This window comes from Mustela putorius, unplaced genomic scaffold, assembly GCF_011764305.1.
Source record: "Mustela putorius furo isolate JIRA1106 unplaced genomic scaffold, ASM1176430v1.1 tig00000827_pilon_pilon_pilon, whole genome shotgun sequence".
NCBI classification, from domain to species: Eukaryota; Metazoa; Chordata; class Mammalia; order Carnivora; family Mustelidae; genus Mustela; species Mustela putorius.
The window spans coordinates 908,499-933,652 of NW_025421489.1; the positions used below are offsets into that span (position 1 = coordinate 908,499).

Consider the following 25,154-nt stretch of genomic DNA (forward strand, 5'->3'; position numbering starts at 1 on the left):
ACACGGTGCATATGAGTAAATATTTCCGTGGGGCAGACTGCAAAATGCAGAGCTGCCATCTGAAAGGGTACTCCCTTTTGTACTTGAATAGATCTGTCCCCCAATTTGGCTGTACCAGTTTATATTCCAACCTTGTGAGCATGATGGTGCCCATTTTTCTTATTCCTGCTGAAATCTGGATATTATCAAGATTGTTCATTTTAGCAATCTCATAGGAAGATATATTTCATCTTTCTTTTTACATTTCCCTGATATGCTATAGGTAAGACGGAGCAACTTTTTAGTTGTTCACAGTTTATTGATATTTTTTTCCTGTACATTTTCACTTAATAAGCTTTGTTATTTTTCTATGGGCATTTTTTTCCTTGTTGATTTCTTGAGGTCTTAATATTTTATGGATATTCATATTTGTATATAGATGCTACATGTACTCTCTAACTCCAGAGCTAGTCTTTAACTTCCTGTTTGGTATCTTTAGCAGTAAAGAATTAAAAAAACACATGGGGGGGGTACTGGGGTAACTGGGTGACGGCATTAAGGAGGGCACTTGATGCAATGAGCACTGGTATTATATGAAACCGATGAATCACTAAATTACTTCTGAAACGAATACACCAAATGTGAATTACATTGAATTTAAATTAAAAAATAATTAAAAAACACTTTAACACAAATTTGTCAAGTTTTTCCTTTATAATTTTGAGTTCTTAGTCTTGCTGAAGGTTTCCCCATCCCCAAATTATAAGAATATTAACCTGTATTTTCTCAGAAAATTTAAAACAAAATATAAAGAAGATTTTATATTTTTTTCTAAATACATTTAATCAATCTACGATTTAATTTGGAACGAGGTAAGAAACTATTTTCTCCAAATGGATATATGATTATTTCAATGTTATTTATTAAATACCATATTCTTTCCCCACTAGTATAAAATGCTCACTTTAATTTCCCTAATTTACTAGATCTCTGTGTTGATCTGTTTTCTCTGCTTGTACTGTTTTTATCTAATGTTTTGGCATGTGGAAGGAGTTCTACCTTAATGTTCTTTACAACCTTTTGGGGGGTTAACAATATCTCTTCCTGATTAATTTTATTTTTATTTTTTTTCAAAATGGGGCTTGAACTCACAAACCTAAGATCAAGACCTGAGCCGAGATCAAGAGTTGGACACTTAACAAACTGAGCCACTCAGGCACTCCTCTGATAAATTTTAAAATCAGTCTGTGAAATTCAAGTCAAAACAATCCTATTGAAATTTTTCTTGGGGGACGCCCAGGTGGCTCAGTTGGTTGAGCGGATGTCTTTGGCCCAGGTCATGATCCCAAGGCACTGGAATCGAGTCCTGCATCAGGCTCCTTGTTCAGCGGGGAGCCTCTCACCATGCCTCTTACCATGCTTGTGCATGTTCTCTGTCTTCCTCTCTGACAAATAAATAAAATCTTAGAAAAAAATTTTTTTCTTAGGATTTAATATATAGCAAGTTTGGGAGAGAATATCTCTTCATCCACCAACATAGTACATTTCTATTTATTTCAGTTCTGTTTCACTTCTTTTTAATTAAATTTTATATTTTATGCCACATAGGTCTTGAACATTTCCTGTTAAGTTTATTGTTAAGCATTTTGTATTTTTTGTTCTTACTATGCATAAAATATTTTGCATTATATTTTAATTTGCATATTGTTAATACAAAAGAAAACAATTTTTCATTTGGTAAATTTATTTGGTCCTAATAGTTTTTCAGTTGAGTGTCTTATATTGTCTGGTAGACAATCATGTTAAGTGTGACTAAAGAGAGTTTTGCCCCTTCTTTCCAAAAACTCTACTTCTTATTCTTTTTCTTGACTCTTGGCTTGTTTCTCCATTCCAAAGTTAATGGTAGCAGTGATACAAAGTACTCTGGTCCAAAGCCAGTGTGAACACTTCTCATTTTATCACTAAGTGTGTTGTGATGGGTTTATTTATACATCTCATTTACATGTCCATGCTAAAGACTTCGCCCCCCAAACACTTCTAAAATAAAATTATCTGTGGGTCAGTTCTTACGTCCGCAGTGTGGGACTGGACTGAAGATGGCACAAATGGGAAAGTACTAGTTCTCTAAGATTGACAGTAAGTAGGAGCAGTAGCTGCCCTAAACCAAGCCCTACCCATAATGCCTCTCCTGCCTTCCGACAGAGGTCAGAGAGTCTTCTAACTAGAGGAGCAGACCTGGATATTTCCCGGGATTTCACCTGGTTGGGAATGTGGGCCAAGCCTTATTAGAAGAAGCCTGCAATTTGTACCTATGCCATTTGGTGGTGCCCTGGATTTGGCAGTGAAGGCAAAATGCTTCAGCTTAGCCCAGATGTAGACGGGAGAGGTATCCTAAAGCTTTCAAGCAAAAGGTGGAAATGCTCCAAGCGTCTAAAAAAAGGTTTTAGAAAACGCTAACGGTCAGAATGAGAGTCAAAATTCATTTAAAGATGATGAATTTATGATATGCTTGTAGATCTGAGGCAATAATCCTAAATCACCAAGTAGTTGTGTTTTTTTTTTAAGATTTAATTTATTTATTTGATAGACAGAGATCACAAGTAGGAGGAGAGGCAGGCAGAGAAAGAGGAGAAAGCAGACTCCCCGCAGAACAGAGAGCCCGATACGGGGCTTGATCCCAGGAACCTGGGATCATGACCTGAGCCGAAGGCAGAGGCTTTAAGCCACTGAGCCACCCAGGTGCCCCACCAAGTAGTTTAATGACACCTAAAATCCTCCTCTAAAATACACAGGTAAATGAATCTAGTACACCTTAGAGAACAATTTAAATTTCAGAGTAGAAGGGCTATAGTCTTAATGTAGATCTCCCAACACTTATACCTCTAGGATTCCAGATAAAGGAAGTTTACTATAATGACCATAGAACAATAGGGTAAATACAGGGAGAAAAAAATCTTCAGAAATAGATATGTAAAGTAACAAGTGAATCTGTAGGAAAGTGCTTCTGCCATAATTTTTGAAATCTGACTTTAAAACATACAAAATTTTCACCTTCAGGAGAAAGCTATGGAAAAACTCAAAAGGACTTCTGTGGTTCTGTCTGAATAGGGTATGTGTTTGTATAAACATTGTTAACAACATAAATTTCTAGTGCATTTAAATTGCCACCTTAGGATTTCTTTAGTTTCATTTCCATAAAATGGTTTTTTGATGAAGAGATTATTTTTCCTTCTGACCTTAGTCTTTCCTTTGGGTACATAATAAATTCCAGAAGCCCGTAAAAGAAAATAGCGTCTTTTCCAGGATTTCTTTCCATCTTCTTTCAAGTAGAGAGCTCCTTCAAGTTCGGGCACAATAATGGATGACCCACAGAAGCTTTCCTGAAATCGAAATTCCCAATTATAGAGAACACACGAAAGAAACAAAAACCACATTTTTGTTCACATTTAAACAAACTAAGGCAAACTAGGCTTTAAGCTAGAAGTCATTTGTTTGTAACTCGGAATGCATACACTTACATTGCATGCTAGTTGGGAAAAGAGAGGAGGACACCGTGGTGGTGGAATCTCAGCTCTTGAGTTAGACTCGAGACTTTTTCACCACTTAGCTTTGTCAATGTGGGCAAGTGACTCAATCTCAGTTCCTCTACTTAGAAAAACTAAGTCATAGTAGCCCAGATTCACAAGAAATGTTGTGAGCACAATCTCGGCTTACTGTAAAGGTAAGAATTACATAAAGGCTATTTCTGTAATTATATTATATTGTATCATATTATTTTGTATTATAAGTTGGTAAATAGAGGAATTCTTCCTTTTCCTGTAAGTAAAAAAAAAAAAATGCTATTTTACTGCTAGGAAATAGAAAAATTAGAATATATAATCCTATACCTAAATACGGATAAGTTAATTTATTCTTGTGAGGGTTTTCTTACTGAAGAATAAAGAAAGCAATTAATGCTACAGTATCAGAAAAGGAAAGGGACAGAGTACATTTTCTAGGTATAGATTTTCAACTGTCAAAACTTGCATTCAATTATATAATTCTTAGTAAATTTCTTTCAAAAAGTAGTACACTAAAATTACATGTCATTCTATCTCCTAGTTCAAATACTCAAATTTATTTTGGGCTTTCTTTTTTTATAACTTTCAACTTCCTTTCATTCCATCTCATAAATGTAGGGTAACTTTTAATTTTGTACTCTGCAAGTAAATTTATATGTAGTGGAGCTGGGATACATTTTTGTTCCTGTTTTCCCCCAATTTAGCTAGCCTTAGTTGTCCTGTCAATAATCTCTTCAATCAGATTTTTGGTCCAAATTAGAAAGCAGGATAATGCTGATTAGTCATGGTGTAATGTGTTTTGTATTTTCTCTCACATCCAGCTTTTAATACACTGCTGAATTCCTATATCAAAAACTATTGAGGCAATTGTATAAATCAAGGCATAAGCAGTCCCTGATTTACAGCTGATGGACAAGCAATGATGATAAACAAATGGCTGTCAGGAAACTTCACCCTCCCCATCCATGTCTGTCAGTCCCCGTCATTGGTCACTGCTAGGTATACTCAGGACCTGAGTCTCCTTGCTGCTAGGGACGCCTGGAGCTTTCTCTTGCTCAGCTCCACCTGGAGCCTGGTAAAAGCAGAGAACATCATCACCACGGCTGGGCCTCTGCAGGAAACACCCACTGCGCTCTTTGCCCCACAAAGCAGAATTTGCAACATGTTTTCAGGAGCTCAGGGATAGCAGAAGGTTCTTGTGCTCTCCCATCTGGTACAGGGCTTGGAGAACTTGGTGGGGACAGAAACCTGTGTGGGAGCCCAGCCAGACCTTGGTGAAGGGGAGGGTGTGCTCGTCAATGTCAGTGAGCTGGCTCCGGCTGTGAAAGTGGCCCAGGTGTCACCAGGTCTTCTGAGTTTTCAGAAGAAGCCTCAAATCTATGAACTCAAGAAAAGGTCAAAACACTGTTTAAGGGTGAAGAAAGCCTGTCCAGGGCTCCAGCACGCCCACCCGTGACCGGCGATCTCTGCACTCACCAGCATTGTGTGCTGGGAACAGATCCCTGAGTTTTAGCATGGCTAGTATGTGAAAACTCACTGGGAGTTTCAGAAAAAACTGTCAGATGAACTTCTGGAACATGGTTCTAGAGTGATAATCACCAACGGGTGCACAGTAATGGATACTGTGTTTCCGCTACGCCCAGGTCTCCCAACTCCAAAGTTTATACTTCCTACCACACCTGGCTACTGGAAGAGCATCACAGAATTGTAAAGAAGGTTTAGAAACCCCTTTCCTCTAACTTCAATGGAACACTAAAGTAAAGAAAAACATGGAATGTTCGGAGATGAGTTTTTTGTGGATTCATAAGTGTTTTAGTCAAGAATTTCTAACCCAACTTCATGAAAGTAAAATATAGTCTGAAGCCATACTTTTAAACAACTGATTCAAAGAACCAGTTTAATTATCTAAATAGCTATAATTTAGTAATAATCTGATTTTAAAACCCCAAGTTAAAATTTCAGTGTGTCTCAGGGTCTCCCATTGTTCCAAGAAGCAAATAATTTAAAAATAGATAGTTAATACCCTTCTCTTTTCTTCCACTCAGCAAAATTACACGTACCTCAAGTAAGGATTCCTTGTTCTTAGCATTCATTTTCTCGTTTGTTTCCTTTCCATCTTTTTTTCCATCTTTTTTTCCTTTGTTATCCAGGTAAAAATTCTAAATAAAATATTAAAAAAATATTAAAAGAGCAGATCAGAAAGTGTTCATTGCCATGCTAGCCACTGTAGGGAACTCATGGTCCTGCTGGAGGGAGAGCACACACCGACAGGAAATGAAGTGGGAACCACAGCATAGGTCGGTGGGAGCTGGGCAGACTCATACCCTATGCTGTGCTGACTATAGTATCACTGAGGCTTATGTGAATACTTCTGATCTTGCTACTGTGCATGGTCAATGAGGACACAAACGTAAGACTGAAAACACTAGCAAAGGATATGACACCATTTAGTTGTTAAATTCCATTGTCTACGACACGGGCCCAATGCTGGAGGCTGGGAGACCCCAATATTGTGGAAGAGGTTGGGTCTGGATAGCAGGGGGAGCCTGTGCTCTAAGTGTAAGAGGCAGACTTCTCTGGCTCGTGGGTGTCATGTGATATCCCAAGGCCTTGTGAACTCGATATTCTGGCTTATTAAGAGAAGACTGAAATCTGGAGTTTTATTTATTTATTCATTTTAAAGATTTATTTATGTGTGTGTGTGAAGGGGAGGAAAGCATGGCAGGCAGACGGAGAAGTAGGCTCCCTACTGAGCAAGGAGCCCAATGCAAATGCAGGATTCGGTTCCAGGACTTTGGGCTCATGACCTGAGCCAAAGGGACACTTAATTGACTGAGCCACCCAAGTGTCCCTGAAATCTGGAGTTTTATAAATGCCGGTGATGACTTTTAATTTTTAAAAACCATTTGGGTCAATCACAGCATGGAGTTTGCTGCTTGGCACCTTCTGGGGACAGACGGAAGAAGAAAGGGCACTTCTGGAAAGAAAACTAGCCTTACAAAGACCATGGTTTAAAAGCATTAATGAATGAGTGCTTCGTTTCTAAGTGGAGTTTGTTATTAATCTATGTATCATATTTTGTTAATACCAAATATCAATGAGATGGCTGAAATTAAATGTTAAATGAATGTTTCCAGAAAATCACGAGTATCCAAGGGTTAGTCTTCACACAATCACTATAACTGAGGTATCAACATACAAACTGATTATTATGAGTGACCACAATCATAATTAAAACACTGAAGATTTTAAAAGTGAAAATGTTTTATGACATAATGCGTGAAAAAATTTATTAAAACTAGAACATATACCTCTGGAGCACAGTAACTAAAATAAGGACCCTCCTAAATCTATTTTTTTTTTTTAAAGATTTTATTTATTTATTTGACAGAGAGAGAGATCACAAGTAGGCAGAGAGGCAGGCAGAGAGAGGGAAAAGCAGGCTCCCCGCTGAGCAGAGAGCCCGATGTGGGCCTCAGTCCCAGGTCGGTGGGATCATAACCTGAGCTGAAGGCAGAGGCTTAACCTACTGAGCCACCTAGGTGCCCAGGACCCTCCTGAATTTAGACACAAATATTTATTTATATCACAAGGATGTTTCTCCAAGTGTGATTCCCCAGACTAGGTTGATGCTCAGCAAAATGCATGTTCCCGGGAGCCCCACCTACTGAACTGGAACTTCTGGGTTGGGGCCTGGATATCTGCATTCCAACATGCTTCCTGCATGATTTTTACTGACACTGAATTTTAAGAACAGAGTGTACTGTAGATGGTCAACAGACACATGAAAAAATGCTCAGTATCACTCATCATCAGAAAAAGACAAATTAAAAAACTACAATGGGCTGTCACCTCACACATGTCAGAATGGCTAAAATGAACAACATAAGAAATAACAGGTGTTGGCGAGGATGTGGAGAAAGGGGAACCCTCCTGCACTGTTGGTGGGAATGCAAACTGGTACAAACACTGTGAAAAACAGAGTGGAGATTCCTCAAAAAGTTAAAAATATAACTGCCCTATGACCTAGTAATGACACTGCTGGGTATTTCCTCCCAAAATAAAAAAACATGAATTCAAAGGGATACGTGTACCCCACCATGTGCTGTAGCATTATTTACAATACCCAATTTAAAAAGCAGCCCAAGTACCCAATGATAGATGAATGGATAGAGATGTGGTATATATACACAAAGGAATATTATTCAGCATTAAAAAGAATGAAATCACGCATTTGCAATGACATGGGTAGATTTAGAGGATAGCACACTAAGTGAAATAAATCAGAGAAAGACAAATACCATACGATTTCACTCATATGTGAAATTTAAGAAACAAGCAAAGGAAAATGAGAGAGACAGACAGACAAACCAAGAAACAGACCTTTAGCTACAGGGAACAAGCTGATGGTTACCAGAGGGGAGGTGGGTGAGGGAATGGGTGAAACAGGTGGTGGGGATCAAGAAGGGGACTTGTTGTGACGCGCCTTGGGTAACGTATGGGATTCCTGAATCACTATATTCTACATCTGAAATTAATATAACACTGTATGTTAACTACACTAGAATTAAAATAGAAACTTAATAAGGAAGTAAATAAATAAATATTTTTTAAAAACAGAGTGTACTGGACAGAGGGGAAGGAAGCAGAGTGGAGGCAAACAAAATAAGCAAAATCAGGACATTTCTAAGAAACAGGATGCATAAAAATGGTGATTTGCCTACTTAAATAGAGGAAATAAATCAAGTACAATTACTTTGATAATTCTTATTGCATTATCTTTTAATATGTTTTTTTGAGACTTTTGACTTTTACTTATTTGAAAGGACAGTATATCATGAATCAGTGTGATTACCACCTAGGGTTCTGAAACTCCTTTTATTTTACATGTTTGGGTTGAAGACCATGATTAATCACAACAGGTAACATACACCACCTGCCCGAACTCTGCGCCGAGATCTCACTTACAAGAACCCCAAAACAGAGGCATATTGCTATTTTACAGATAAGGAAGCAGAAGGATTAAGTCCAATCAGTGCCAAAACTTTGAGTTTTTTAAAATGCTCTAAATACCATAGGAGAGAATCCAGATCCACAACAGTGTGGATGCAATTAATGTCCCTGAACTACACTTAAAAATGATTACAGTGGTAAGTTCCATGTTATGTATATTTTCTCAAAACAAAACAAAACAAGCAGTCATAAAAATGAAGGCAGAGTGCTGTCTGCAAGCACTCTTCCCTTGAGAGTCCTGGAAATGGGAATTATGTGTGAGTTGGAAGAATGAACAGAGAACAAGAGTAAACTCTGTAGCAAGAGGTTTTCCTCATCATCTGGGAAAAGGGCAGAATGTGTCACATTCTGCAGGGACAGGTAAGTGAAGAACCTTTCCAAACTGCAAAGGGCCTCATTTGATGAGGGTATCCCAAAGAGTCAGGATTCGTAGTTGTGTCCTTGCTCGGAGATTTTTCTCTGAGACCCCCCTCTCACTTTTTCAGCTTCAAAGTAAGTTTTTTCCTCTCCAAGAGATGGTGCTATACTGTTTTTGTTTAAAAGAAAATGGAAAAAACACAAAGTAAACCTGAGCTGGAGTTGGGGAGTGTAGACCTTAGAACGGACTGATTGCCCTGGGGTCAGAGCTTTTCATCAGTCGGGTCGCCAGCCAACTCCATTTGGGCTGTTCTGAGGCAAGGAGCAGAGCTCAGAGTGAACTCATTATCTGTTACACAGGGGACTGTGTGGATCATCTGAGCTGAGCAATAAGAGAACTTCAAAATGGGAAATGAGACTTTCAGTTACAGCTTGCTCCCTTTTCCACAGCTGAAAATGCAAGATTTGGGGGTAGCTGAAAAGGAAAGAAACAGCATTACTTTAAAAAAATGTGTTTAAAAATAAATTATTTTTAAAATACCACCTTCTTGGAATTAAGAACAAACCAAGCAGTATCTGCCCATGAATAAATACCTGTGAGCACCATTTACATGTAAAATACTCCTGGTTCCTGAGAATCTTTTTCTGTCTCATTGAGAAGAAATGTATAAACAGATGGCTACGATCTGTAGATGGGGAGCTACATGAGACACAGTACAAATAAATGCAAAATGAGCTATTTCTATAGATTTTCAGTGAGGAAGAAAACCACTGTAGGCGGAAATGGTCAAGGAAGACTTTGCAGAGGAGGTCAAAGTTTGAACTGGCCTGAAAGATGTTCCACATTCAGATAGGGAAAAGGAAGGAGGAAAACATTCGAGGCAGGAAGAGAAGCATGTTCCAAGGCCAGGAGGTAGTTAAGGACTGGGTATCTTCAAGCCACCAGTGAACAGTCTGGCTATGCCTGTGGACAAATGGAGCACAGCTAATGACCAGACTGTCCCTTCCAATTCTTCTCTTCTTGACTGTATCAGAATATACCCATGGCCTGTCATCAGGTGATGGAGCAGTGCCTCCCCCTACGATGGGCAGAATTCATGTCCTTGCCCTACTTGTGTTGGGATTAGCCATGGGACTTGCTTTGACAGAGCAAGAATGTGGGTGGAATGGACAGAATGTGCATGGAAGGGACAGGGCATTAATTCTGAGCAGAGGACTCGAGAGGCCATGTCCTGTGTTTCCAAACGTCCTCCTGTATTCTTGCTGCTCACCATGAGAAGAATGTGTCACTGGGAGCTGCTGGTCTGAGGACGGAAGAGACAAGATCTGACTCACATTCTGGAGCCAAGGATGACCTGCGGACCCAGAAGAGAGGGAATGTCTGTGGCTGTTAGCCCCTGGGATTCGGAGGCTGCTTTTATGCATCGAACACTAACTGCTACACACACCCACACTGGCTGGGGTGGGGCTTTAGGGCACCGAAGCCGAGGGTAGACTTTCCTTTAAAATAGGAAGCCATACTGGAGACCAGATGTGATTACTCTAAGACTTCCTCCTGCTGGGCCTGGTCCTGGATTGTCAAAGATGAACCTAGGTGGGAGAGGGAGGTTGGAAAGGAACGGCGGAAACACGCCATGAGGTAATTTTCTCCCTCAGTGGCTGGCACCCTTCTGCACCTGAGGAGCAGAATGAGGTTGTGTTTCTCTCTCTGTTCCTCACTCGGGCAGACACCACTGAACTACCAAGTTTCAGTTATGGAGATTTGCCAAATTTCAGTTATGGAACAGAACAAAGGATGGAATGAACATTGCCTAAAATATCAACAATGATCCTTGCTGGAGTGCAGGATTACGGATAATTTAAATTTCATTTCTTCTGTTTGTCACCTTTTTCTCTTTACAATAAGTTGACATTATTTCTGAAGTCAGAAAAATAAAATATGTTATTAAAAGAAATAAAAAGCAATTCAACAAGCAAGCCACCTTATACTAACTGATTTGCCAGTACCTTCTTTGAAAAATGGATTGTTCAGGCTCCCAGCAAGAAGAATGGCTAATGTTAATGTTGGGGAGTTCGACCTCTGGACACACACCTCAGCTCTGACACCTCTTTTTTGCTTTTCAGACAACATCACTGGTCTTTGCATAGTGGGACTTTGTGTCAGCATAACCCCGGGGAAAACGAAACTCTTCAGGTCACAGCTGACTTCGGCTTCAACAGCTGACGCTTATTTGGGAATAGCAGACAACCCTGTGCTTCCAATCAACTGTGAAGAGGAACTTTCTAATGACAACCAGGCTGAGAAACTAAGCTGCTTTTTAAATAAAGTTGCTATTGTTACGATACTAAGTGTCCAAGGGTGCCCAGATGGTTCAGTTGGTTAAGTGTCTGCCTTCGCTCAGATCATGATCTCAGGGTCCTGAGATTGAGCCCTGTGTTGGGATCCCTGCTCAGTGGGGTGTCTGCTTCTCCCTCTCCCTTTACTCCTTCCTCTTGTGCATGTGCACACACACACTCTCTCTCCAATACATACATACATACATACATACATACATACATAAATAGTAGGTGTACTAACCCACTTTACCCAAAAGAAGCAGTACCATCTGAGCAAGAGGGGCCCCTACCCTGACTCCACTCGTTAGGGGGTCCTTGCTCTGACCTTCACCCAGCCACTCCCCTACTCACTTGTGATATAGTGACATATATTGTCAAGTCACAGACTTGACATGCGACAAGTCTATGGGGCCAAAAGGATATGCCCGCTTGGAGCCAATGACCCTCCCACATTTCAGTCCACACTCTACAAACCCAGGGCCTTGGAATTCCCTGCCCAAATGACCAGGAGACTCTTCCCTACATCCATCTTCCTGAGGGCAGATGGCACTGTTAGAGTGTGCATCCTAGTTCAGAGGGTGGCCAAGGGGCAGCTATTTGCACGGGAGTGATGGGTTGCTTGGAGCCTACTTTCTGGGCTGGATGGTTCACATCATGCATGCAAGGCTCCCATGGGGCAGGATGGACGGGATGGGTGGAGGGAGGCAGTCCAGAGGCAGGCAATGAGCAGCTCCAAGAAACCACCTTGCACAGAACTCAAAGAAATCTAAGAATACTAGTCCAAACTTTTAGGTCATCATGAAGGCCCTAAGGTAGGAGGGCAGAACACATTTAACTGCTTATTAATTTGATTTAGAACTTTAAATATGTAGATATATGGTATGTAAGCTTTCAATCCAGTCTTGCCCCAGGTCTTAATAAATACTGGGTGGGGGGCTTGCACAGAGGCCTGTCCCCCATTCCCTGTGGGATTCCATGTGGCCTCACACCCCATCCTTTTATTCTCTTCTCCTAGTCATCAGCCTACTTGAAATGCAAATTAGAAATAAAAAAGAATTTCTTCAGACTCTTTCTCTTTGAGAAAGTACTTAATTTTCTGGGACATTTGAAGCGTTGGGAAACTTTCTCAGTTATAGAATAGCCACAGTTGTTAACGAGTAGAACATGACATCTCCTCTTCCTCATCCGGGATTTTCCTGCTCATCAGACTATATCCCGTAAAGTCTATACCCTGGGCCCTGGGCTGGAACAGGTCCCCATCTCTGACAACTCTGTTCTTGGTGCTTAGGATATGGGGCTAACGACGATTCCTCAGCCCACAGCATTCTGGCTCTAGTTCACTGGCTACTGACCACCTACCTCCAGGCACCCAGCCAAGCAGGGTATCCCCATGTCACCCATCTGGCCTCTGCATGGACTTCACTTCCTAAAGAATGCTGGCTGCTTCTTTTATTTTCACAGTAGTTCCTAGATACTCCTGCTCCTTCTGCCCATTACATCCAGCACATAGCCACTGGCCTTGTATCTCACCTACAGTCTCCTTCCCTGGCTTAATTCCATTACAATGTAGATGCTCAAGAAATGTTTGCTGGTAGTCCTTGAGCAAATGCCTGGGATCCTGGGGAACCTAGGGATGAAACCCTTACCCACTCAATTTGTCCTGAACCACTTCAGCTACCCTGAGGTTAGACTCCTAATCATACTTCTTTGAGTGCCTGCCCAAAACTTCTGAGATTATACAGCACCACTGTCCCAGATCGAAGTCTGGCCTGGCTCCAGTGGGATCACCCTGATCCAAGAACATCGTTGATGCCTTCTGGAGAGCTGCTACCATCCTCCCATGTGCCTCCATCGCTTCTCTTCTCCAGACTGATCTCTATGATGAAGCAAACTAAAAGAATGACAGTTACTACACTTTGTGTGGATGACACCCTTTAATTCTCACCACACACTTCTAAGAACAAATTATCTCCATTTTCAGACAAGAAAATAGAGACTTGGTGAAGTTAGATGATTTGCTCAAGGGCCCACAGCTAAAAAGCAATGCAAGATCTATAAAAAGCTCCTCAAATTCGACACTCAAAACACAGATAATCATGTCAAAAATGGGCAGAAGACATGAACAGACACTTCTCCGAAGAAGACATGCAAATGGCTAATAGACACATGAAAAAATGTTCATCATCATTAGCCACCAGGAAGATTCTAATCAAAACCACATGGAGATACCACCTTACACCAGTTAGAATGGCCAAAATTAATAGGACAGTAAACAACAAGTATTGGAGAGGATGTGGAGAAAGAGGAACCCTCTTACACTGTTGGTGGGAATGTAAGCAGGTGCAGCCACTTTGGAAAACAGTATGGAGATTCCTCAAAAAATTAAAAATAGAGTTACCCTATGATCCTGCAATTGCACTATTGGGTATTTACCCCGAAGCAGTGGAGTGAGGATTCAAATCCCAGCCGTCTGACTTTAGGACCCAAAGTGTTGGCCATTCCATGAGACTGCTTTCTGGGGAGAGGCAGTTTTGTAGAAGGCACATTTGAACAGAAAATTCCTTGTTTATGAAGCTGAAAAAGGTCAGCGCAGTGTGGCAGGCCCATCAGCCTGGCCCTGCACACCACTGTCCCCGTAGCATTCTCCACAGCAGCCTCAGTGGGTCTTTCTATCCTTGGCCATGGGATACTACCTTGATTCTGGGCCTTGATAATCCTGCACTATGGCTTGGAATCTCCACTCCTGCCTCTCTCCCCACATGGTTGCTGGTGGGAAATCAAATTGCCATGAAACTATACTTAGCCTCCTTAATATGATGGCAAGATCCATAATATGCTGTTCATTGCATTATTTGCAACTGTTTAAACTAGTGTTGAAAAATTATGGATGTGAGCATATAGATCTTACTGATTCTGATACACTCTCAGTATTTAGTAGTGTGTAAGTTTTTAATCCATCTTTAAGACTTCAGGGCCATCTCTCAGACTTTTTAAAGTTTCTTCTTTTTATCTTGATTTCATTTTTAAAAAAAATATTTTATTTCTTTATTTGACAGAGATCACAAGTAGGCAGAGGGGTAGGCAGAGAGAGAGGAAGGGAAGCAGGCTACTTGCTGAGCAGAGAGCCCTATGCGGGGCTCCATCCCAGGACCCTGAGATCATGACCTGAGCCAAAGGCAGAGGCTTTAATCCACTGAGCCACCCAGGTGCCCTTCTTGATTTCATTCTTAGCCAGTTTTGCTTGTTTGGCATCTATTCCTCAAGTTTTGAGTTGGGGTGAGGTACTGATGAGTGAAGTGCATATAAACCAATGGCTTAATGCTACTGGCTACTGTACTGCTCCCAGCCAGGTAGACAAGGACCTCGTCCAGGAACAGTGGGTGCCTACAGGGGTGAGGACTCCATCAGCTCTGACAGACCCTGAGATGGCAGGAATCAGCACAGTACCCCCAAGTCTGACTACAACGAACAGTACCCTTGACTATTATCAGTGGTTGCAGAACCTTCTCTCATATCATAACCTTTGGCAGACGGCATTTTGCTCATCATCTCTACTTCCATGAATCATTTTTCTGCAAGAACAAAGTCTAAAGCTCAGCTTTGTGTGCCAACAACGAGTACAGCACATTCTATTCAACAGCTTCAGTCATGACAGCAAAGTTAGATCGCACAGTGGCAGGGAAATGCAGTCTAATATAAAAGAAAAATAGGCAAAGTAGGCATTGATGGTCGTAATTGGATTCTTAAAAATAACGGAATGCTGGAAACTGACCAACCTGCCTGAAAATGCTCTTTAAATGAATCGCATACAATTACAACTACATGAACTGTGACTGGAAACATTTGTTTCTGACTTGTTTTTATTTTAATTAATATACTATTTTGACAAGTTTCTTTTTCACCAGTTTATCTGAATGCGCTGTGACTCCCTGTCCCTATGCTCACCGCTCTATGGTCAGCCATAGGACCATTTCCTATGATCCAGATGCATGTCCCTTTTTCCTTTTGGACTTTGTGGACACCCACTGCTTAGAGTGCTTGCTTCCCCTCTACTCTTCCCCTGGCTAACCGCCACAGGTTTACCAAGTGAATGCTCGCACATTAGTTTCTCCGAGTAAACTTCCCCGCCCTCCCTGTGCTCCACAGCAGCTGGTCCTCTATCCCATCTCAGCATTTTCCAGACCCGACTCTAATTTCCCATTTCCTTTCTTTTCTCTCCCATTCTCTTTTTTTTACTCTTATTTAGTTACCTTTTCCACTGGTTTATTTGGACCACATCTGACCGCCTTCTACTGAAGATAATAATTTTCTACAATTTTCTTCTGAATCCTGCAGTTGCTTAATTGTATTGAGATATTGTCTAGAAGGTCTTTCAGATGCTATTTCCGGTCAGGTTCTGTTTTGTCATAAACACAATGCTGGTTTTTTCCCTTCACTCACCCTAAATCAGGGCAAGATTGCTCTGTAGTCAGTAACTGTCAGCAAGCATGATCTGTGGTTTGCCTAGAGCTGCACTCTCTCTGCATCTGTGTGCAGGATATTTTTTGCCTTATGGTTAGAACTGTAGGGTTAACTGACTGCCCAGTTCCTACTTTCACTGCTCTTCTGACCTTGGGTTTTATGAACTAATGTGGTAATTACAAAACTAAACTTCTCAGCATACACCTTCACTAAGGCTCTTCTGTACTGTCGGGAGCATTTTGTGTACTGGGACTTAATCTTGAGATGGCATTAGTCCACGGTCTATGTCCTACACTGCTCTCATGTTAAAGCTGTAACAGCAAAGATAATCTTCATTTTTGTATTCTCCCATAAATAGTGTAGGTTACTCATGTAAGCGGATATTCTACAACATCTGCTATCGCCAAGCAAACAGAGTGAATTCCATTAAAGTTTCATCATATAAGTCAATATAGGAAAGACTTTCAATATTTTGAAACTTTTTGAGAAGAACAAATAAATTGTTCAGAGTCTTAGCCTTTTCCTTTGATAATTTCTGGTTGAATCTAGTTCTTCATGCACAGTTTCTAACTAACACTTGACATAGTTCCTAGACAGTGCCCTAATCCAGCTGGGCCTGAAGATCAAGTCTGTAGGCTCACAGCTGTAGCCCGGACTCAGGAGCGGAAGCAGGTATCAGTTATGTAGTACTCTGTTCTGGGATTCACCACTATGTGTAAATGATGACAAATAACTAACAACCCAAATATGAAACACAAGATATATCTGGATTTTTGAATTAACTGCTTGAGACACTGCTTAAGGAGAAAATCTAAGGCACTTAAAAGAATCTCCAGATTGTGCTTCCTAAGAAACTTCCTCTGGAAATACTCTTCTCTAGGATTTGTTATTCCTTTAAGGTGTAAACTTAAAAAAATGTTCCTGTTAAAAACGATCAAAGGGTCTCAGCATACAGCTCTTACAAAGTGACTGTGGGTATTTCAAAATTACAAAGCCTCCCTTTTAGGAGTCATGATATCAACACAGGAATGGTCACAATCTACTTCAAGAACAAGTTGAAAGAGTCCTGTGGTCAGCATGCTGAAGTAGCTATTCATGTGGACCACTGATCAGAAAAGACAGATTATCCAACCAAACACTGAGGAAATGGAAATACTTAAAATCACCAACTTCAAGAGCGCTTCCACTTCCATTATGGTCTTTAATTGTGGTTGTCAATTAGAAGAATCGACTTATATGGTTTTTAAGAACATATTATTATCCAGAAGAATTCAGCAGGAGGATTTCTGCTTCCTCCTCTGATAAAGTAGCTTGCAGTTAGACCAAAGCTCCACAAAAAGAGCTAGAAAAGCTGATTAAAAAACATCTGTGCAGGGGCGTCTGGGTGGCTCAGTGGGTTGGGCCGCTGCCTCCAGCTCAGGTCATGATCTCAGGGACCTGGGATCGGGCCCCGCGTCGGGCTCTCTGCTCAGCGGGGAGCCTGCTTCCCTCTCTCTCTCTGCCTACTTGTGATCTCTCTCTGTCAAATAAATAAATAAAATCTTTAAAAAAAAAAAAAAATCTGTGCAAAGGCTTTGGCGAGCAATGGAGGCAACCAGGACTCAAGGGGCCAAGATCCAAGAGAGAAAAGAAACATAAAGAGGTGCAGAGACATTGTGAGAGCCACATCCTGCCCCCCCACTCAAGCCGGTGAGAGGCTAAGAATCATGGCACCTCACAGAAACGAACATTTAACATGGATGATAGTTCAGGTACTCAAATCTTTGGCAATAGAAAATTTGACTTAAAACCACAGGAGATACCTCTATACATTCTCACAGAATAACTAAATTTATTATTTTTTTCATGGCAACACCAAGGACTGGCAAGGATTTGGAATAACACGAATTCTCATTCAACAATAATGAAGGCAAATCATGCAATCACTTTGGAAAACTGTTCGAACTTTATCCTAAGGTTAAATATGTGCATAAGCTGTGGTCCTGCAATTGTACTTGTAGGTAAATATATAAGAAAAAAGCCTACATATGTTCAGCAAAAGACAGGGATGAGAGCCACTGATTTTGGGGAGTCTCCTTGTTACAGAAGCTGAGATGGTACCCTAAATAATATAGGCATTAAATCATGCCATTGAAGGTAGTTACAGTTTGAAAACTTTGTACACTTAATCTCTGAACAACTCAGGGCCCATTTATACACAGATTTTTTTTTCAATAAGTACAGTACAGGACTATAAACATACTTTCTCTTCCTTGTGATTTTATTAATAATGTTTTCTTTTTTCCACCTTACTTTATTGTGAAAATACATTATATACTACATATAACATACAAAACATGTGCTAACTAACAGTTTATGTTATTGGTAAGGCTTCCCAGTCAATAGTAGGGAATTAGTAATTGAGTTTCTGGGGAGTGAAAAGTTATACACAGATTTTCAACTGCACAGGTGATTGATGGCCCTAACGTCCCCCTGAGCCCCCAATGTGTTATTCAAGGGTCAACCATACTTTTACTATTCAATACTTGTAAAAAGACAATAGTACTTAATTGCTTTGTTGTCAGTGCTACAGCACAAAACCTAGAGATGACTCTAGAAAAAAGCACAGGGCAGGGAAAAGAATATTTTCTCATGAGGAAGCTGAGAGCATCCTAGTGATAGGGGACTTCATTTATTTTTTAATTTTTTTTAAAGATTGACTTATTTTAGAGAAAGTGTACAGGAGGAGGGGTAAAGGGAGAGGATGAGAGAGAATCCTCGAGCAGACTCCCCGCTAAGGATGGAGCCCAATGCAGGGCTCCATCCCAGGGCCCTGAGATCATGATCCAAGCCAAAAGCAAAAGTTGGTCACTTAACCAACTGAGCCATTCAGGCACCCTGAGACTTTTTTTTTTCTTTCTTTTTTTTTTTTAAATCTGTAAAATATAAAGGTGTCTGGATGTATCCAGTGATCTCCTCTGAGTCTAACATTCTTTGACTTTCCAAAAAGACTTAATGACTCTCCTGCAATTACAGTTGGCTGGAGGCCCCAACAGGAAAAGACCCCTAGTTCTGTGATATCCTTGTACATATGACTTGAAGGAAGGGGAACAATGCTTTTTATTATGTAGACTGTAGAATTAAATCACAATAAATAGCACATTTTCTAGGGGTTCTCTATAGTTATCCCAGCATTAATAAGCACCAAATATGAGCAACAGCAAAAAGGAGTGTCTTTAAAACACGAAGCATTAATGACCCTTAGTGAATCATCAAGGTACAATGAATTAATGTAGCCAAATGGAAATAAGGACAGAAGAAGAGGATTAGTCAATAGACAGAGATGCTGAATCCAAAGAAACAAATTGGCTTCTTTTCTTTCCAAATCTTTCAAGGGCCTATTAGTTGACGTGTGACCGAAGAGTTGGGTTTGTGTTTTTTGAAAGGAATACATTTGTGCTATATTGTGAGATAATGAATCACGTTTATTAGTATACAGGTGACCCTAAAATAAAATCTTCCATCTTTATATGGTTTACCTATATACAAGTTATCTTACCTGGGGGTTTTTAAACACAGCATATTTTTCCTCTTTCTCCAAAAACAGCACTTTATTTTCTGTGTCTCTTGTCCAGTCTGATAAGACTTCAACAACATTTTCATGGTCTTCAAAAATCCTTTCTGATGAAACAAGAAAAAGCATTCTTAAGGACCCAAGACATTAGGCCTTCCAATAGAGAAATAAACTAGTACTGAGTTAAACACAATGCTTCCCACCTCTCACTGGTTTTTAGAAATCCCTAATTCTTACATGATGTCACACCGTAAAACCCCTATTGTATTTCTTCTTCAGTGTCAGGTCTTCAACTCCTTTGCCATAAAAAAAAAAACGACAGATGAAAATACAATATCGTAGAATGGCCAGTCACTGCACTTTTTTCTTATTAGCATTTCTGACTTTAAATAGTCCCAGATGGCGGTAAACTTCCTATCCATGTGGAGGACCATGAAGTAGTAATTGGCCGAACAACTTTGAATGAAGCTGTGAGACATGAGATACGTGCTCTAAAACATCACCCCCTAAGACCCCCCAAAAATGTATCCATGTTGGAACTAAACCTAAACATAAGGAAGGTTTTCATTTCTCTATTTGACTCCAGGAGTTGAAAAGTACTTCAAGAGGTTATTTCACTGTAGAACTTTTACTTCAGGAAAAAAAAAATTCACTGAAAGCTTCTAAGGCAGACTATTCTGTATTCCACCAAGCTCTCCTGAGGGCGGGGGCGGGGCGGGGGGAACTGCTCTGAGTAATCTTAACAATGAGAAGAAGCAAGGGTATTTCTTTAATTGCCTTTTTATTTTTCTCTCTCTCTTTTTTTAAACTCCATCCATTTTGACCAACTGTCTTTTGCTCTTTGGGGCTGAGCCTCCTCAATTAGACAAAGGGAGTGGGGACAATGGAAAGGGAAATGAACACTGATGTATGGCAGAGTTATGCTATAAAGAAGCAAAGTCTAGGGGCACCTGGGTGGCTCAGTGGGTTAAGCCGCTGACTTCGGCTCAGGTCATAATCTCAGGGACCTGGGATCTAGTCCCGCATTGGGACCTGCTGAGCAGGGAGCCTGCTTCCCTCTCTCTCTCTCTGCCTGCCTCTCTGTCTATTGTGATCTCTCTCTGTCAAATAAATAAATAAAATCTTTAAAAAAAAAAAAAAGAAGCAAAGTCTAAAGGATATTAGCTATAGACACTCAGGTCCTCCCCAAATCGGCTCAATTTACTCATAAGCATGCAGTGAGAGGTATCATCCTGTCACTTTCTTTTCCTTATGGAGCCACTAGAGAAGTGGCAATGACAATACTGTCATCCTCCAATGCTGTGGTCCCTTGCAACAATCCGAGTCTCTTCACCGCAGAGAAACAAAGAGGCAAGCACTGAATCTGACATAAGGGGAGTGATTTATGGCAAGTCTTTATAGCCTTGAACCAAATTCTTCTTAATAATAGGCCCAAACCCATCATATAGCAAACCCACAAACTGTGCTCCAGAAACTGTGTTTTTGGAACACAGTCTCTCACGGCGGATAAGACTTACCGATCTGCAGCTCTGTGTAGATTTCGTAAAGACACCAGTCTACGTTGCAGTCACAATGGGTTTTCTCAAAAAGGTTGTCTAGAACATCTCGGGTCAGTTGCCGCTCGTCCACCATCAGTGACTTGGTGCTGTTATCATTCATGTGCACCTTGACAACAAGCTGGGGACAGAGTCACAGAGCAGCCAGTAAATTCCAGTCACTGGGGAAGGCCACAGACATAAGGTTTCAAAACTGCTACAGTTTCTGTGAATTTAGGTAAGAATACGTTCTGGCAAAGTCACTCACTATGAACTTGTATGCTCAGTACTTATTTAAGGTGCTAATAATACAGGTATAGAGAAACCAATTCACAAAAACAAAACGAAACAAAACAAAACAACTGCACACATAGTGAAGTCCTTGCCCAGCCTTTAGACATTGCATTCTGGTGAAGGAGACAGAAAACAGAAAGAAGTGCTGATTTTGTGCTTTTGTGACATCTTTCCGGCACTTGTCTAGGTTCATCCTAGAGCGCAGAAACATGTCTTGATTGAAAGGGTCTCTATAATAAATTCTCTTTTGCCCAGCTGGAGCTGAGTCCTAGTTCATGCAACCCGAGGGTTCCAACATACAAGCAAGACCAAGCTGGTTACTTTACAACTCTTTTGAAGGTCAGGTGTACAAGTGACGTAGCACCACTGAGAGGTCTTACAGGGTCGAAAAGGTTGTGTCACAGCAGAACGTCTTTGAGATTAGAGGTGGATTAAGCAAAATGAATGAAGACTGAGAAACAAGCTATTATGGAGGAATGAAGGCAAATCAGTGATCAAATTTACTTTTCATTTCAGTTTTTAAAAATTCTATTCTTCTGATTTCACAGTCAAATTAGTCATTTTCCCATTCCAAATCTAGAGGGTATGGTGGGAGCCGAGTTTACTTATCTTCAATAAGGACATAGGATTTCACTGGCTTTTCCCAGGCAACTTGGCTAAGTTATTAAATCTTCTGACCACCCCCTACCCCGAGAGACCATGATTCTGATGTAATGTAACAGAATTAATTCATGATGTAATACAGCTAGGGTCTGGATTTTTTCTAACACCTGTGTATTTATAGTGTATTTCTAATTACAGTAGTTGTTATTTATGAGTGCTACTGGTTATAATGGTGCTATGTATCCAGTCTGCAAAAGCAACACTGGAAATGTGCCCACTCATTCACTATACACTTAGGTTTTGCGAAGATTTCCTACAAAACCTTCTGAGAAGAACTGTACTTTTATTTTATTCTTTACCACAATCACTAATCCTACTTAATTAAGTGGGAAGCAGGTCTAGTTGGAGTCTGTCTTTGAATGCAAGGCCAGAAAGAAATGTTGTCTTTCCCTTTTCAGACAACACTGCCTGACCACTGGCCCGCAGTGCTGCAACCACACACACTATCCTCAGCCCCAGGGGAGGCCTGGAAACGCCCCAACCAGAAATACTCGATACAACTCTGCTTAAATTTCTACTCTAACTTGAAAAGTGAAGGGTGAAATAGTTAAGACAAGTTCTGCCCATTCTGTTTGTCTACGGTTGGTGCTGGCTACTTAAGTAAGACCTGTCACTATTAAAAACGTGCATGGGGTGCCTGGGTCACTCAATATATTAAGCGTCTGCCTTTGGCTCCGGATGATCTCAGGGTCCTGGGATCGACTCCTGCATCGGGCTTGCTGCTCAGTGGGGAGCCTGCTTCTCTCTCTCTCTCTCTCTTTCTCACACCACACACACACATGCTTTCTCTCTCAGATAAATAAAATCTTTTAAAAAATATGAATAGAGGGACTAAAGAGGCCATACAATTGATAACATTTTTCTTCCTCCCCAAAAGTTTGGGTCAGGTTCTGAGCCGCTGAGAAAGGGCCCCTCCTGTCCCACTTCCACCTAATCTGATCTTGAACACGTTCTGCAGTGAGCTGAACGAAGAGCCCGGCTCCTGCGGGCTGTTATGCAGAGTTACGGAAACCAACCAAGGGTCTGGGTGGAGATAGAAATCTGGGCGAGGGGCTGGCAGGGACCACAAACTGAAGCGCATTTAGGCCTTCTCAACACCTGCACACGGAGTCAAACACACAGACATCAGGGCAGGAAAAGTCCTCTCCCCAGGATCATTCAGATTAGACCTTTACTCCAGGTTTGTCTGGAAGATACTGTTTTTTCCCTTGAAAACCTGCAAAATCTATAGCCCAGAAACCTCTTGTTGAATAGTTGCTTTTTTTTTGTATTGTATGTTTGTCTTTTGACATATTTAAAATGATAGGCCCAAGTGCCACAATGTCAAAAATACACTTATCTGACCTGAGAAATGAAGCATGGAGGGTTGCACAGAAAAACAGAAAATCCTCAAATAGCGAGCTTTCTTCACTATCATTTATTTTCTGTGTGTGGAAGGTATACCCACTGTTCTCTGCTAAGAATTATTGCTGTAGAGTAGCTATAGGTCCTAAGAAACACTGCCAATGTTAGGACTGAGAAGACTTAATCTCCCTGATGGAAAAATTTAATGATATCTGATCACATTTCATTTTTGTATAGGGATTCTTGAGAAAAAACATTTGTTTTGTTTTGTTTTCAATACAGAGCAAAAAACCTAAACCACATAATTTGACAATGATGAAAGGTTGTTTTTTAAAATTTTTTTTGGCAGAAATTGCAAACCAAATTTAATCCACATGTAGTTACAAATATCTACAATTACAAAACTTAGAAAATAAAAAAAAAACAACAAGAGAACGCTGGCGATTTTTAGCAAGAAGAAATTATTTTTACTACTCTTAACAGCTTCTATCACATTTACAAGCTGAGGAGTAGCTATACCAACACATAATATTGCTAGATCCCAGTTACGTGATTCAGCAAGCAGAGCACTTTTCATATCGTTGCTATTTGCTAGAGAGTAGAATGATGAAGCATGGAAAAACCTCCCTTTCTAAACTATTACAGTAAAGACTTTATGGTTTTTATTTCTCCTTTTTCTTTTGCCAGTTGTTAAATAAAAGAATATGCTAGACCTAAATCCTTCATAGGGGTTTTTTTTTTTGCTTCTGTGCTAAACATGTACACACAATTGTTTTCCTGTGTCACTGAGCTTTAAAACAAACATATGAAATTCACCAGTTTTCCATTTCCAAAACTTTGTAACCTAAGCTGTGCACATCACTGGCAATCAAAATGAAGTCCACACCCTACAGAACACTTGAGGGCAAAGTCCTTCAAACAGACTTGATTTCCACGTTGCAAGGTTAGTAGAAGCCCATCTTGGTTACTTCAGTAACGGGCAAGTATGTCTCGGTTATGCTCACAAGCTTTGTTGTAAGGGATACATTTGGAACCTCTGAAATCAGACCAAATACACAAGTTGGCTTCTTAATTTCCTCTCTTTCCCCACTGATCAGAGTGGCTTCTGTTTTACATCTTCTTTGTAGAATGAAAATAGGTTGTGCTTTGGGTTTTCTGTTACCATTTACCCACCGAAGTTATGGAGAAGTTCTCTGGCTTTCCGACACACTGCAGGAAACAGCTGCTATCTACCAACCCTCTCTTAGCCTCCAGTAGAAGCAAATCAACTGAATAAGCTAGTTGTCCTACCTTTTTATCTAACAATCAACTTCTCTTTTCACTTCCCCTCTGAAAATACAGCCAACGTGGCCCTCTTTTTATAAACAATCCAGTGGTTTAAAATAGTTAAGTAATTTCCTTTTGTGTTTTATCTTACAGGTAAAGTCAGTGGCCCAGGGCAGCCCACAGTTAGGGACAGCGAGCTACGGGGCTGGAGTGGGCTGTACAGAGGGCCATCCTGCTTATCATCCTTCCCCCTACAATCCATTTTCCACAAAGCAGCTAGGATGATCTTTAAAAACAAAATATTATCCCTAGTTGAAAACCCTCAAATGGGGGCGCCTGGGTGGCTCAGTGGGTTGAAGCCTCTGCCTTCCGTTCAGGTCATGATCCCAGGGTCCTGGGATCGAGCCCCATGTCGGGCTCTCTGCTCAGCAGGGAGCCTGCTTCCCTTCCTCTCTCTCTGCCTGCCTCTCTGCCTGCTTGTGATCTCTGTCTGTCAAATAAATAAATAAAATCTTAAAACAAACAAACAAACCCTCAAATGGCTTCCCAATGCACTTATATAATATCTTCCAGACTCTTCTTCGGGTCCGTGAGGCTGTGTGGCCTGACCTGCGTCGCTGACCTCAAATCCTCCTCCCTTTTCCCTCCTACTCAACAGCTCTCAGAGCAACGGCCATACAACCCTGCCTGGGAATGCTCCGCCAACACACCCTTGGGGAGCTGGGCTCTTCTTGCTGCCAAGGTCTTTGCTCCAGTGCTGCCTCCTCAGAGGGCCTCCCCATCACGAGGTCC

The 25,154-nt window shown here is 40.8% G+C and overlaps 1 protein-coding gene across 2 annotated transcripts in view; it reads right to left on the reverse strand.

Annotated features, from left to right (window-relative positions):
• The window catches only part of LOC101690745 (amyloid beta precursor protein binding family B member 1 interacting protein), a 108,902-nt gene that overhangs the window by 23,626 nt on the left and 60,122 nt on the right, over positions 1 to 25,154 (reverse strand). For both annotated transcript variants that reach the window (XM_045084963.1, XM_004757638.3), the window contains 4 exons: positions 20,778 to 20,937; positions 19,246 to 19,367; positions 5,600 to 5,698; positions 3,216 to 3,359 (listed from right to left, as the gene is read on the reverse strand). In XM_045084963.1, the coding sequence (XP_044940898.1) occupies positions 3,216 to 3,359; positions 5,600 to 5,698; positions 19,246 to 19,367; positions 20,778 to 20,937 (525 nt within the window). The remainder of the gene's footprint in view (positions 1 to 3,215; positions 3,360 to 5,599; positions 5,699 to 19,245; positions 19,368 to 20,777; positions 20,938 to 25,154) is intronic.